This window comes from Neopsephotus bourkii, unplaced genomic scaffold (genome assembly GCF_033783945.1).
Source record: "Neopsephotus bourkii isolate Nb327-2 ecotype Australia unplaced genomic scaffold, CSIRO-AGI_Nbou_v1 NB_1250, whole genome shotgun sequence".
Lineage (NCBI taxonomy): Eukaryota > Metazoa > Chordata > Aves > Psittaciformes > Psittacidae > Neopsephotus > Neopsephotus bourkii.
Window position 1 is genome coordinate 4,939,108 of NW_026901735.1, and position 13,913 is coordinate 4,953,020.

Sequence of the window (13,913 nt, forward strand, 5' to 3'; positions counted from 1 at the left end):
TGAGGGTGCTGAGGCGCTGGCACAGGGTGCCCAGAGAAGCTGTGGCTGCCCCATCCCTGGCAGTGCTCAAGGCCAGGTTGGACACAGGGGCTTGGAGCAAGCTGCTCCAGTGGAAGGGGTCCCTGCCCGTGGCAGGGGTTGGAGCTGGAGGAGCTTTAAGGTCCCTTCCAACACAAACCAGGCTGGGATTCTATCATCTGATACTCAAAGCTGCGCATACATCACTGGGTCAGGTCAATGTCTTGTCCAAAATCAAATCCTGGATGAAAGTTTAAAGGCAGGAGCCACAGGGAATCTCAGTGATGGAGCTGCCAATCCCATCCCCGGCTGCATGCATGGTTTTAAATATCCCTGGAGATGTCTGCTCCTGACCAAGGGCTCAACCCCTGCTCTGGGAAAGTCAGGGTAAGCCATCGCTTTGAAGACAGACCATGCCACTGAGGGATGCCTCCCTCCAGCTGTTAATGCAGAGGGGCGGTTTAGATGGTTATTGCCTCTACCCTAAGCATCAAGAAAGTTTCCACATCTCCAAGAGGACCCCCTGGTGGCTGTGGGCAAGGCTGGTGTGTTTATGGCAACGCTGCCATTACCCCAGGGTGTGGATGTGGCTGGCAGCGGTGAAAACACCAGTGCTCCCAAGGCGAACAACTGAATGTCACTGCTTTTATGGACTAAAGGTTGACCTTCCGGTGCATTTTATGACGGTGTGTAGTTTGTACCTATTCTGAGCTGCTTCATGCCCTGCATCTTTAAACACTTCAACCCTTCTGCTCTGCTTTGCCAAGGCAGCCACTGTGGTTCTCTGTGGAGCTGGTAGAGATTTCCTTTCCCTTCACTCTGGTTTGGAATGAGTGCTGAAAGCAGGTCAGAAGTGCTCCTCCTGCCTCCTCCTGTCCCATGGAATGACATCCAGAGATGGAAAGGATGAAGGCTGTGGCCGAGCCCGTCAGCCCTTCCGCCGGCTGGAGCGTAAGCTCTGAGCTAAATCACTTCTCAATTGTGTGACTAAGAGGACGTACGTCCAGGATGGAGAAAACTCAATGGCCATAAAGAGGATTGAAATTCTTCCGTCTTGGCAGAATGTGTCACTTCTTGCTCTGCTGGACAACATTGCTGTGCAGCAGGAAAATGGCTCTCAGAGGGGCCAGGCTCAACGTGCAGATGTTTGCTTTGGAAATCGCACATGCCTCCTTCAGACACAACAGGATGTCAATAGAACCATTAACATTCAATTGTAACGGACTGGGGAGGCAGCTTAAACAAAAAGGTGATGAAAATTTCCTGCAGCACATGTTCCAGAGCACTTTTAAAGTGAAGAAAGAAAACTGTTCTCTATGGTTAGCTGATGGCTTCACCACCACCCAAACCGCTCCAGGGCTACCCAGCACCGATGGTGAGAGATCGGTCCCTTTGGAACCAGGCCACTGTTTCTTTAAACAAACATCCCTAATGATGGAATAGCTGGCCAGCTGGCTGAGCACTGATCTGAAAGATTTTGGTGTAAAGAGGTAATATATGAAGACAGGCTGAGAAAGTTGGGGCTGTTTAGCCTGGAGAAGAGAAGGCTGCGTGGAGACCTCAGAGCAGCTTCCAGTGTCTGAAGGGGGCCTATAGGGATGCTGGGGATGGACTCTTCATTAGGGACTGTAGTGACAGGACAAAGGGTAATGGATTAAAACTGAAACAGGGGAAGTTTAGATTGGATATAAGGAGGAAGTTCTTTCCTGTGAGGGTGGTGAGGTGCTGGAATGAGTTGCCCAAAGAAGTGGTAAATGCCCCATCCCTGGCAGTGTTCAAGGCCAGGTTGGACACGGGCTTGGAGCAAGCTGCTCCAGTGGAAGGTGTCCCTGCCCGTGGCAGGGGGTTGGAACTGGATGATCTTAAGGTCCCTTCCAACCCAAGCCATTCTATGGTTCTCTGATCTAGAGCTTTGCAATACTTGCATACTATATTCTAACCAATTCCTTGTTTTACTCCAGAACAGACATGCCACCTCCCTCTCCCCTCTGCCCCTAGCTGGGATTTCAACAGTAGCCATTTTGTGCAACTCCTTTCTTGCATGGCAAAAATGCCATTTTGAACCTCTATGGAGTGCACATGTGAAAGAAGAAATTAACTGGGGCTCACATGAGGAGCACATGGGCCTTTTCCAGCCAAGCCTTGCTGAAGGATTCATTTCTCATTCGGTTAACAAATAAGACAGATTTTTCCAACAAAATCACCATGTGGTTGAGTGAATAATTTTGAAACCACTTGGCTTAGGCCAAGAGGACATTTGGAAACAATTATCATCAATTTTGTTACTTATTCAAGCTGAAAACCCTCGATGAGGACTTGCTGGAGTCATTTAGAAACAACAACCAAGACACCATTATGTAAAGGTTGGAAGATGTTGAGGCAAACATAAATTACCAACTTCATTACAGACTAACTGGGTGAAATTTTACGGCCTTGTGCTACACAGGTCAGAACAAAATCTGACCTTGAAACCATTTAATCTATGAATCAGAACGAGGGATGAGCCGGTTCATCTCAAAAAAAGAGACATATCCAGCTCCTTTTGAGGTTTATATTGACAGAAACAGGTATTTCTTTGATATATATTTCTTTGATATACCTAGCACACAGCAGCTCCATCAACCTTGAACTTAACTGGACAGTGCACAACTGTTCTCCACAAGGCTGAATAAACACCGACATCAGGCCTTTCCAGTGTCCTCAAGTGGATCTTGGTTGGGAGAAGCTCCTACCCCTATGGTTCAATGCAGCTGGCATTGCTATGAATGCCCAACATGAGGTGCAATGTCAGTAGGTTTAGGAGGTGCTAACGAAGGAGGCTGGGGGCTTTGAAGGCACAAGGAGGGGGAGATCAGAACTGCACTTTTTCCAGCCTGGGGAACGAAAGGAAACCAACTGGCTCTGGAAACTGGGACACAAACAGCGCAAGATGAAGAGGCACTGGAAATGATTTGACGCCAAGGGGGCAGATAAAGGAGCCTGAACAGCCTTGCGGGTCTATATGAGCTTCAGGCACAGCTGGATGTCAGGGTCAATCAGAACCAATGCTCTGAACAGCTGGCTCTTTGCCTAATTGTGCTAGAGAAAGCAGCTGAATTTGGTCTGTGCTTTAGAAACACAAGCCTGGGCAGTACAGAAATGCAGCTCCCAGCCAATTACCTGGGATTTTTCCACTGACGCCGTGTGTTTGTCGCACATTGGGCTGATTTCCATCCCTCTCTCTCGCTCTTTGTCTCCCTGCTGGAAGAACTCCTCCATGATCCTGTCCGTCCATTGCCGGTACAGCTCCAGAGACTTTGTGGGATTACTCAAGTCTGCACAATGTACCATATTTCGGAGAACCTGCAATTACATTAATCAGAAAAGTCATAAAATCAAATGGAAAAAGAGGACGGTTTCAAGCTGTATCTGCTTGCTTAGTTCAGAACATTTAACCACAAGACTCTTTGATTATGCAACAGCCTCCAAAAGTATTAACATCCCAACAGCTCCATATAGGAGACTGACTGCTATGGTCCACTTCAGGAGTGAAATATGCCCTATGTTTTTCAGACATCTTACACAGGGTGTAGTTGTAGTCATGTGAATTACATCATACAGGCTTGGTTTTGAATGCAGGTGCTTCCCACCATTCCGACTTTATTTCCATGCTCTCAGGTGGTTAAATGCTCCTGCTTCATTAACTGAGTAATATCCCTTCCACACACACACAAAAACTGCGGCTGGACAGTAATGGAGTGACCTGTTTGAACATCAGCAGTCTTAAATAAAAGTGTAAGGAGAGGTTTCCCTGCTCTTAACAAGTTGGCCATCAAAAGTGGACAGAACATCAGGATATATCTTGTCCTACTAACTATGAAACCCTGCTCCAGTTTTAGTAACTGCTTTGTTGTTTCTGCAAATAAAGGGTTAGGTTATACAGGGAACAGATTGCACATCACTCATTTCAGCTCAGTGTGAGAGTTGCTTTAGGTAAGGGGTTACAAATCAAATTCACAATGCTAGAGCAATCTTTTTGACAGGAGAAACAAATGGGAATAAACAGCAAGGAAATTCAGGAGCCTCAAAAACTCAGCCTTGTAAGGCTGATCGGCATCAGAAGAACATGAATGCTTGCAGCTCCATGCTGTAAGCGCTAAAACATAACCCCATTTATCTAAAAAACATGGGACTATCTTGTGCCTCTTTGTGGTGCACAACAGAAGAAAATTTAGGTCAGTAGCTTCTATATTTAAAAGCCACGGTAAAAACCGGAGCATGGTTTCATAGAATCAAGGAATGGTTTGGATTGGAAAGGACCTTAAAGGTCATCCAGCTCCAACCCCTGCCACAAACAGGGACCCCTTCCACTGGAGCAGCTTGCTCCAAGCCCCTGTGTCCAACCTGGCCTTGAGCACTGCCAGGGATGGGGCAGCCACAGCTTCTCTGGGCACCCTGTGCCAGCGCCTCAGCACCCTCACAGGGAAGAGCTTCTACCTAATATATAATCTAACAAAATACATAAAATCCAGGAACCCCGGCTGACCTACCTGTATTCTGTCTGTGTAGTTGTCCAGAAGGAGGACCCCGGAACTGGTCACCTTCTTGGTTTCCACCATAGTCTTCAGGTCAGCTAACAGGCTCATATGCTTGGACATATCTGTGGCCAACACCTTTACGGAAGTGAGAACAGGATCTCAGTACAGGCAACCATAGAAAGCAGCCAGTCTTTTGTTTAAGGAGAGGAGCAGTGTGTGCATAGCTCATACCATGTCAATGACCATCTTCCTGAGCGTCTGCCGCTGCTTCTTGGTCAGGTTCTGGAAGATGTCACAGTGCTCCTCTTGAAGCAGTTTGAAACCCACGGCAAGATGGTGGTTCTCCAAGACAGATTCATCGTTGTACATCAGGGCCAGCTCAGAATCTAGCAAAGCAACACAAATATGTGAGTCCTGCCCGTGAAGTGTGTGATTTCAAACAGCAAACCCTTGTCCTGAGTAACAAAATGTTGATCTCTATGCAATAAATTGGGAAAAGTTTTCTTCTTTGGCCTCATGTGTGCCAACAGCGTGCGGTTTTCCAATCTGAGCACATATGTATATAATATAAACAGCCCTTTGCTCAGTTCTAATGAACAAAATAATACTTGGTTGACTTAGTTACAGGCTTCAGAATCACTGACAACAGAGAGCATGAATCCTACAAACACACTTTCCATAAAAGAACAATACCCATCTCTTGGAATCAAGATACATGCTTAGGCTGTTGCAGAGCACAATATGAACCACAATATTTAGCTTCATTGTTGTCAATAGCAATAGTGTTATTTCTCTTTTATTAACAATAAAATTTGCACTCGGGCCTGGAAGAATTATTCTGCATTAGCAAGTAGTAATACTCATAAGCTTCAAGGGCACTTTGCAAATTGTTCTACAATAGCTTCTTTTGTTAGGAATTTCATTGTAATTACTGCTTATTTCATAATGTCTAACTAGTTTACTGCACAATAGTTTGAGAAAGTCATAATGGGTGACCACACTGTAAGGGAAAATGCAGTTCCATTAGATTCCAAGTCTGAGGATGAAGTTATGGCTGTATCTGAAACAAAACTCACTTGTGTTAATGAGAAATTGATTGGAGACCCCGGGGTGATCCACATCATGAATTGCAGCTGCAAAGATTGCAGCAAGGATTTCCAAATCAGTGAAGACAGCCTAGGAAAGAGAACAGGAATTTATCAGAGAAGTGCTCATGTTTTATCTGTCAGCAGTGTGGGAGGCTGATGTAGAGGAAGAAACTGTGCTTTTCAAATGAGTTTTCTGAGGGCAAGACATTTAGGCAGAAAAAAGGTCGACAAAGCAGCATGTGCCCGTTTAAGATGAAACAGAGATTACAGGTAAAGCTGCTGCTGAAATTGCTCACTGGTGACTTCCCTGGCAGTAAACTGAGCCCTCAGAACAACAGAGAGCACACAGCCTTCTGCAAGTCTGAGTGCTACTGGCCACTGACTCAGCTTAAGTTTTCCCTTCTATATTCACATAGGCAATATGGTGCTTTTAAGCCTCCATCCTACCTTTAAACCCAACAAACAACTGCCCAACACAAAGCACTGAGCTCAAACTGGGAAACTCACATCCAGTGCGGGGGTAGAGAGCAGAACGTGAGTGGACTGGGCAACATCAGCAGCGTGGAGGCTGTTGTGGTAAGCCACATCTGAGTGGTAGTGGTCTTCTAGTGTCATCATGTACGTCACGAAAGTGTCTGATGAGATCTTGAATGTTTTCAGTAGATCTCGCTCCTGTATAATACATGGTACAAGGATACATGCAGATATCAAATGAGGGTGTCATACAGTAGAAGGCAACAAGACAGGAAGCAATTAGGAGCTCAAAGAGTGCTGTAAAAGAGCAGCAGATTTGATCAGAAAGCCACCAACCTGAAATATCGCGTACATAATGCAGGTGAGCGGCCGGTTGTGGGAATACCTGGCCACATTGAAGATGTTGAGACCCCACTTATTCAGATCCTCCAGTTCCTTTGGAGAGGACAAAAAGAGAATGGTTACAGTCTTTTCCAAGGCAATTCTGCCTTTAGCACTTGCTCTGCATCTTTAGCATTTTCCAAATGTTTAAAGAGATGCAAATTCAGTGCTCACTGTGGGAATTAGGTGAGTGAACGCATGTACTTAAAGCACACCAAGACAGAGGAACTGGAAAGGGCTGATGCCAAAGCACTTGTGCAAGGAGATGCCATTTGTGTGGCAGGGGAGTTATATGTGATGTGAATTTCCAGGCTGAAAGAAGAAATGCCCTGACAAAGGCCCTACAGCCAGACTGCTGGACACGGTGTTGTTATAGTTTCCTATGTCTGATAACTGCTCTCCTCAGCCTCCATCATATTTTTATTATTATTTTAGGGATATTTCCAAGGAATTTATGAACACAGAATATGTTGTTAGGGCCTGGAGCCATTAATTACAGTATTTGTAATGGCCACATCACTTCAGGGATGCCAATTCCAGTTTTACAAGGGGATACTGTCCAGCCAGCCCATCCCCAGCTTCCAGATAACTCCCAGTTCTCACAGAACTGTCATACCTTGGCCAGATGGTCTTCCTTTTCTGTCTTCACACCAAATCTTGAGATGCTGGTGTTATTTAAGCTTGAACTATGCATCAATTTTTTCACTCCACTGATCTGTGTCATGAGCTGCTGTTTTTTCTTCTTCTCTCTGTCTTTCTGGGTGGGAGAAGGAATCTCCACATCATTCTGCTTGTCTGTAACCAAGAAAGGTGGAATGAGTCAACGTTGTTTGCAGTGTGAGCACCATCACACCCTGCAAAATGAACCCTTAGCTCTGCTGACTAAGCTCAAGCCCACATGTTTCTGCTGGGGCCTTCTCTATTTTGGGGAGTGAACTGAACCAAAAGCAAAGCAAAACAGTCACATAACCTCTGTCTGCCCTTGGCAAGGCTGACCCTTCCCACTGAGCCCTGCTGGGCTGCCTTCAGCACAGCCACTGTCAAGCTGCATCACTTGGGGACACAGCATGTGTCCAGGACACAGCTCTCCATGCCTGAAGGGCACCAGGTTCTGCTTATGGATAGATCTCATTTTTCTTTCCTATTTTCAGGAAAATAAAATGTATCTTCAAAACACCACCTTTTTCCTCAATAGATGAAGATGAAGAATAGATACAAGATTGTATTTTCATATCCATTCTGTTGTTACTTATTAGGGCCAAACTCATCTCCATATCCCCGGCTCTTAAAACACCAACCCAGTAACAAACTGGTGTCAGTGACTTATTAAAGGTTAGCCCTTTATTTATGTATAGAATATCTATAACATGTATAACATATATAGAGTAACTGTATTACACATAAAATATATATATGTATAGCATGTATAACAATAACATGTATAGGCAATATTTCTGCTGTCAGGCTCAGAGACAATGACAATATTAACACACATTAAGTAGGCATCTATCTAGTGGGGCACAAACTTGGCTCTAGAGATGTGTTGAACAGATAAATCTATCCACATATGCTACTGACAGCCTTTACCACTGATTTATCTGGTGCATTAGAATGGAGATAGAGTAGCTCATTGCTTTCAGGCTAACCATGAACTCTTAGGAGAGGATGCTATAATCTGTTTGCACCTTTGCATCTCTGAGGACCTCTGGAGGACTAAACATCGAGGCATTAGTTACCTTTGCCTTGGCTTAATTAAAAACCTCTCAAATAAGAACTACCAGTGTGTCTGCAATACTGCAATTAAGAGGGAAGCCATTATTCACAGCCACAGTAAGCTGACATCAGTGGGTGTTTCCCTTGTGTCTTTCTGCTGAACAACAGAAGGACTTTCCTCTACATAATCTCTTTAGCAATGACTAACACCAGGGTAGTGTAAAATGGACATTCTTGAATAGAGAAGTCCAGTTTGTTAAATCAAGTCCCCATGGTGGTGGCAGCAGCAACACCCTTCACCCCTCAGGAAAGGGCAAGTGCTGAAGGGCCACTGTGATCTTCCTCATTCATGTGGTGGCCTCATTCATGGGCCAATGAAAAAGGGCCTGTAGGGACAGGCCAAGGGGAATGGCTTGAACCTGCCCGAGGGGAGACTGAGCTGAGCTCTTAGGCAGAAGCTCTTCCCTGTGAGGGTGCTGAGGCGCTGGCACAGGGTGCCCAGAGAAGCTGTGGCTGCCCCATCCCTGGCAGTGCTCAAGGCCAGGTTGGACACAGGGGCTTGGAGCAAGCTGCTCCAGTGGAAGGGGTCCCTGCCCGTGGCAGGGGTTGGAGCTGGAGGAGCTTTAAGGTCCCTTCCAACACAAACCACTCCAGGGTTCTATTCTATCAAAACCGCCAGTTTTCATCTTTGTCCTTCCCAGGGATTTAAAGCTGGAGTCCTTGCTCTCCGTGACCAAGCTGACAGCAGGGATGGCCTCTCTGGTGCTCTTGGTGCCTTTCTCAGCTCATTTAATAAAGTCTAGAGACTGAATAAAAGTGAAGGTTTTAATATCTATGTTAGCCCCTATAGTACTGGTTGAAGATAAATTAATAAATCCTATTCACTTGTGTCTTTTTGATTGCTTGTTCAGCTTCCCCAGTCGCACACTCCTGTTATTTTGGGCATCAAATTTTCAATCAAAAGGGGGGAAAAAAGTTATTTATAAAGGTGTGACAGCATGACTTCCTAAAAAAAAGCTTGAAGATCCTTTAAAAAGCTTTACTCATTTCTCTTTAATATGCGCAATTAAACTGCAATCTGCCCCAGTCTGGTGAGCCTGCGCCACTTGGCAACACAGCCCAAAGAGCCTGAGTGGCTCTCAAACTGTCACAAACCAGGGAGGATGTCACCCGTTACAAGACTGTCAGAAGAAGAAGAATAGGGATGAATAAGACCCATTGTAAGACCTGCAAAGGGAAATGCAGTTACCTGACCCAACCCAATTGCATGGAATAATAGAGCCCCATTAGCACCAACAGTGGCTTCAGCTAATTAGTCCCTGGTGCAATAGAGACTCCTCTAAGTTGACTGTAGGTGTGGTTTATGGGTTTTATATTAGGTCCACAGTATCAAGCCACACTGGGTATCTCTCCATCCCATAGATATACGCCTACTGGCAAGAGCTGCCTCAAAATGCAATGGTGGTCACACTCCCCAGCATGCTGTGTATGCACCAAGCCCTTTAGCTGAAGCAGCAAGGCAGCCTTGCTTCTACTCCCTGCATTAAGTCATGTTCTGGATGTCATGATGAAGCTAAGCGGTAAGACTGGGCAAATGGATTCCCACAAAGCAGCTACGGACTTACACGGATTATTAGTGATGTGATGTGTCCTAAATGCACGCAGTAGTTCCAGTTCCAACTGGCTACTGAAATCACTTTAAAATCCCTTAATGGGAGTAATTGTGTGTCATACAGTGAATGCATTCTGAGACGTCTTAACCGCAGGGCACGAGTCCCCATGAGCTCCAGCATCCCACATCACTCAGCACTTGAAGCTGTTGGACTCAGCAGTATAGAACCCCAGCCTGGTTTGTGCTAGAAGGGACCTTAAAGCTCAACCAATTCCAACCCCAGTGCCACGGGCAGTTTCAAGCCATTCCCCTTGGCCTGTCCCTACAGGCCCTTGTCCCAAGCCCCTCTCCAGGTTTCCTGGAACCCCTTAGGCACAGCGCAAAGCTTCATTTTATATACAAATGGTCACAAATTCTAAGCTGCTGGAGAACACAGAAGATTCAGGGGTTTATAACAAATCTATTTTGTAAACCCAGAGGATTCATTCCTGTCAGTAGTCCTATGAGATCCAACAAATCTATGACATTCAAAATACTGTTCCTACTCTTTATTCTGACTTGCAGTGCAAAATGAGCAAATACACACAGAGTAACATAGAAGATAAAATGGCTGGGCTGAACCTACTTCTCTGACCCCTGTCTCTGAAGAGGGAAGATGCAGGTGCATGAGGCAGCAGTTGCAAGGATGAGAGGATGCAGTTGGGCTTGTGTGACTTTGTCCTTTACTTAAGGTCAAGACAAAACCAAATACTGCACAAGGCAGCTACCAGCAGCTTAATGCAATCCGAGCAGAAACCTCTTTTCATTTGGAGAAGGCATTCCTCTGTGGATAGACTTACCCAAACCCTGTATTATTCCCCTCCCTTGATCCATTTTGAAAGTGAAAAATCAAAACTAATGCTCTGCCCTAAAGGCAAACTGGGCACAAGTGCTGACTGGTGGCTATGAGGCTTCCATTCATCACGAGCTTTGAGTCACCCGAAAGCTTGGGATGTGATTCCTTACCCAGGAAAGTGTTGGAAATGTACTCGGACACCTGGTTACCGGAGCGGCTCATCTCGGAAAGGTGTGTCAGCTCCCGGTTCAGCATCCTCTTGAACTGGGAGGGAAAGAGCACAGACAAAAGATGGTATTTTTCTGGAAGCTTTTCCAAATTAACACAGCTTTATCAGACGCGAGTTCACAAATGAGAGGTTAAAAGCAAAATCCTGGAGGTATTTGGAATGGAGTCAGCTGCATATGGTTTCATTCAGATACTGCTCAGCAGCATCACGACGAGAGATTTCCTTTCAGTGCACTAAACTGCAAAATTCATTTCCTCCACAGATACATACTAGTTTTTACTGCAAGAAATGAGAAGATAACGTTTCAAGTAATCTCTCTGAACGATCAGATTCTTGCACTGGTTTTAAATCCCACATCCTATAACCTTCTTTTGTTCTGCGTTTCCTAAGTTTGCTCCATTTTGTATTATGCAAGTAAAAGACAACTGCATAGAAGAGCACAGCAGAGGAGAAATATGCCATAAATCTGAACATCTGCTTGGGTCATTGCAGTAAAATGCAGGATTCAAGCATTGATTCACTCCGAGATACATGCTACAATCCTCCTAATTTTACAATCACATCTTTTCGTTGCTGCATCATGCTATCCTGCACTACTGAATTCCCAAAGGGGGGGAAAATTCCATACATGTAAGCTGCATGCACAGGACAAACGTATGTACATCTCTTGCCCCGCAGTACACACAAATAACCATTTAAAAGCGTGTTTTCCTTATAGAGGTTCTATCCAAGCAATACAGCACAGAAACAAGCCTCGAGGATTGAAACCCACCTTAATATAACCCCAAGACACAGACAATAAATAGTTGGCTTCAGGCATTTTGGAAAACTCCTCAGCACCGTCCACAAATCCTCCCGGAGAAGTCGCTGGTCAGAGGGGAACGCTCCTCGGGCACACACGGACACCCCCTCCCCAGTCAATCACAGAAGGCAGCATCCATCAGAGCCGGAGATCCCCCCGAACCCGGCGGCTGCTAATCCCAGACAAAGCCAAGCCCAGCACAGCATCTTTGCAGAGGGCTGAACGTGGGTGTATTCGCTCGCAGGAGAGAAGAATGAAATCGGGCTGCACGGAGGAAGGAGAACTGATCCAAACGCATTCAGCTGGAAGCACTTAGGGATTACGAATGGTCCTGGTTGCCTAATTGGCTGAAGGGGGTCCCCACTCCACCTCAGCCTCGCTCAGCTGCTCTCTCTGACACGAAAATGATGCCGGTTTCCGAGGGGCTGCCAGCTCTAGTCACACAGCCATCTTTTGATGAGGGAGATTAAAATGGAGGAAGCTCCGTGCATATTTAAATAAGTCAAAAGTAGGCAGTAGCTCTTCTCCGTTTGTGCTTTGGTTTAATCCTCTTCGTTACAGAGGCTGAGGATTTCCAAAGCAAGGATTCTCATAGGGGTTTTGAAAAGCATCATTCTCACTTTTGCAGTGAGATGACAGAGATTTCACCCCTACATGGTGAGGGGCAAAATGTAGCAATGTAGCAAAATGCACCTTCATGACATAGAATTATTTTTCAGTGATAAACTAGTAATAACCTTAAATCTATAATTTACGCTTCATAAATCCTTCCTTGCAAGTATGCATTCACAACCCTGATGTCAAGATTCAATCCTTCCTGTATTTTTTACTTGAGACTGACATGCAATTACTTTATTAGGAAGCTGTAGCTGTCCCTTTTAGCATCAGATCAAAAGCACTGCGTATGTGATAGAGATCACGGTGAGGAATTGCCGCTGATGCGCAGCACTCGCCGCTTTAGGACGTCCTTGGTGACTGTTGGCTGCAATACACTGCACGACAGCAGCCAGCATTCCTAAAATAAAAGTGCAGTCTGTGGTCTAAAATCATTTCCTTTCTCCATTAAACGCTATCAGCCTTGCCTGGAACGGCATCATGGGGCTTCCTCACGTGCTGCAGGACATGCAGGGATGGGGGAGCTGGTGCTGCAGCGCATCCCCTTGTCCCTGCTGCAGCAGCTGATGCAAGCAGGGAGATGCGGAGCCTGCATACAGCCCATGCAGAGCCTGCAGCTCCCTGAAAATCACCCCTTGCTGGCCAAGCATGGCTCCCCCTGCGGCTCAGCACCATCCAGATGGGACTCCCCCTCAAGCCTTCTGGCCACAAGAATCACACAGAGCAAAATGAAGCTGTGAAGGCACCGTCTTCTCTCCTTAGATTTGTGATTATCAGAGGTGGAAAGCTGATGCCATCTCCCTTCTGCCATGTGAGCAGACCAAAGATGGGTGCTATCTGCTTGGATTCTGCCACCACCATTTCTGCTGTCTTCTCTTACAACAACCTGCCTTGCCCTGCCAGAATGAATGCCCAGTTTCCAGGTTACTCAAACAGTTTAAATACTGTCTCATGGGATCTGGGCAAGAGCAGGATGAGAAGGATGCCACCTCATGGGATACAGGCAAGAGCAGGATGAGAAGGATGCCATCTCATGGGATACAGGCAGGAGTGGGCAGTGAAAGATGCCATCTGATGGGATATGGGCAGGAGTAAGACATGAAAGATGCCATCTTATAAGATATGGGTGGGAGTAAAACATGACAGATGCCATCTCACGGGATATGGGCAGGAGTGGGATGTGAAAGATGCCATCTCATGGGATACAGGCATGAGTGGGATATGAAGGATGACATCCCCCAGTGCTGGGTCATGGGCTTCAGCTCACAAGGTCCCCAGTAAACTTCACGTCAACCAAGGGGGACAAAAGCCTTTTGAAACTCCTAAGAGAGACCTCAGTGATGGAGAGTGAGCGGCAGGAAGATAAGAACCAAGCAAAGAAAGCCCGTGGGAGGAGGAGAGCTCTGACCCCATCACTCCTCACGCTGACGTACTTTGGCTGGTCACAAGCCCTGGCCACCAACATGTGGATGCTCCCACAGGCTCCCAGCGAACCATGTGCTGAAACGCTGCTGTGGACCGAGGCCTTTATCTTGAGGAGGAAAACACCACAATCAGATGATGACACAAACGCTTTGGGCAATGTTGAATCAGGCAGGTTTGCTCTACAGTCACCCCTTTCAGGCAAAT

At 46.1% G+C, this 13,913-nt stretch overlaps 1 protein-coding gene across 7 annotated transcripts in view; it reads right to left on the minus strand.

Moving 5' to 3' along the window:
• PDE4B (phosphodiesterase 4B) overlaps positions 1–13,913 on the minus strand; it is a 222,592-nt gene that overhangs the window by 1,150 nt on the left and 207,529 nt on the right. For 6 of the 7 annotated variants that reach the window (XM_061364884.1, XM_061364890.1, XM_061364885.1 and 3 more), the window contains 8 exons: positions 10,809–10,902; positions 7,095–7,273; positions 6,434–6,532; positions 6,131–6,295; positions 5,612–5,711; positions 4,767–4,921; positions 4,548–4,670; positions 3,178–3,360 (listed from right to left, as the gene is read on the minus strand). In XM_061364884.1, the coding sequence (XP_061220868.1) occupies positions 3,178–3,360; positions 4,548–4,670; positions 4,767–4,921; positions 5,612–5,711; positions 6,131–6,295; positions 6,434–6,532; positions 7,095–7,273; positions 10,809–10,902 (1,098 nt within the window). Of the gene's footprint in view, positions 1–3,177; positions 3,361–4,547; positions 4,671–4,766; positions 4,922–5,611; positions 5,712–6,130; positions 6,296–6,433; positions 6,533–7,094; positions 7,274–10,808; positions 10,903–11,639; positions 12,267–13,913 lie in introns of those variants that run through there. The other variant, XM_061364888.1, reaches the window with a different exon arrangement.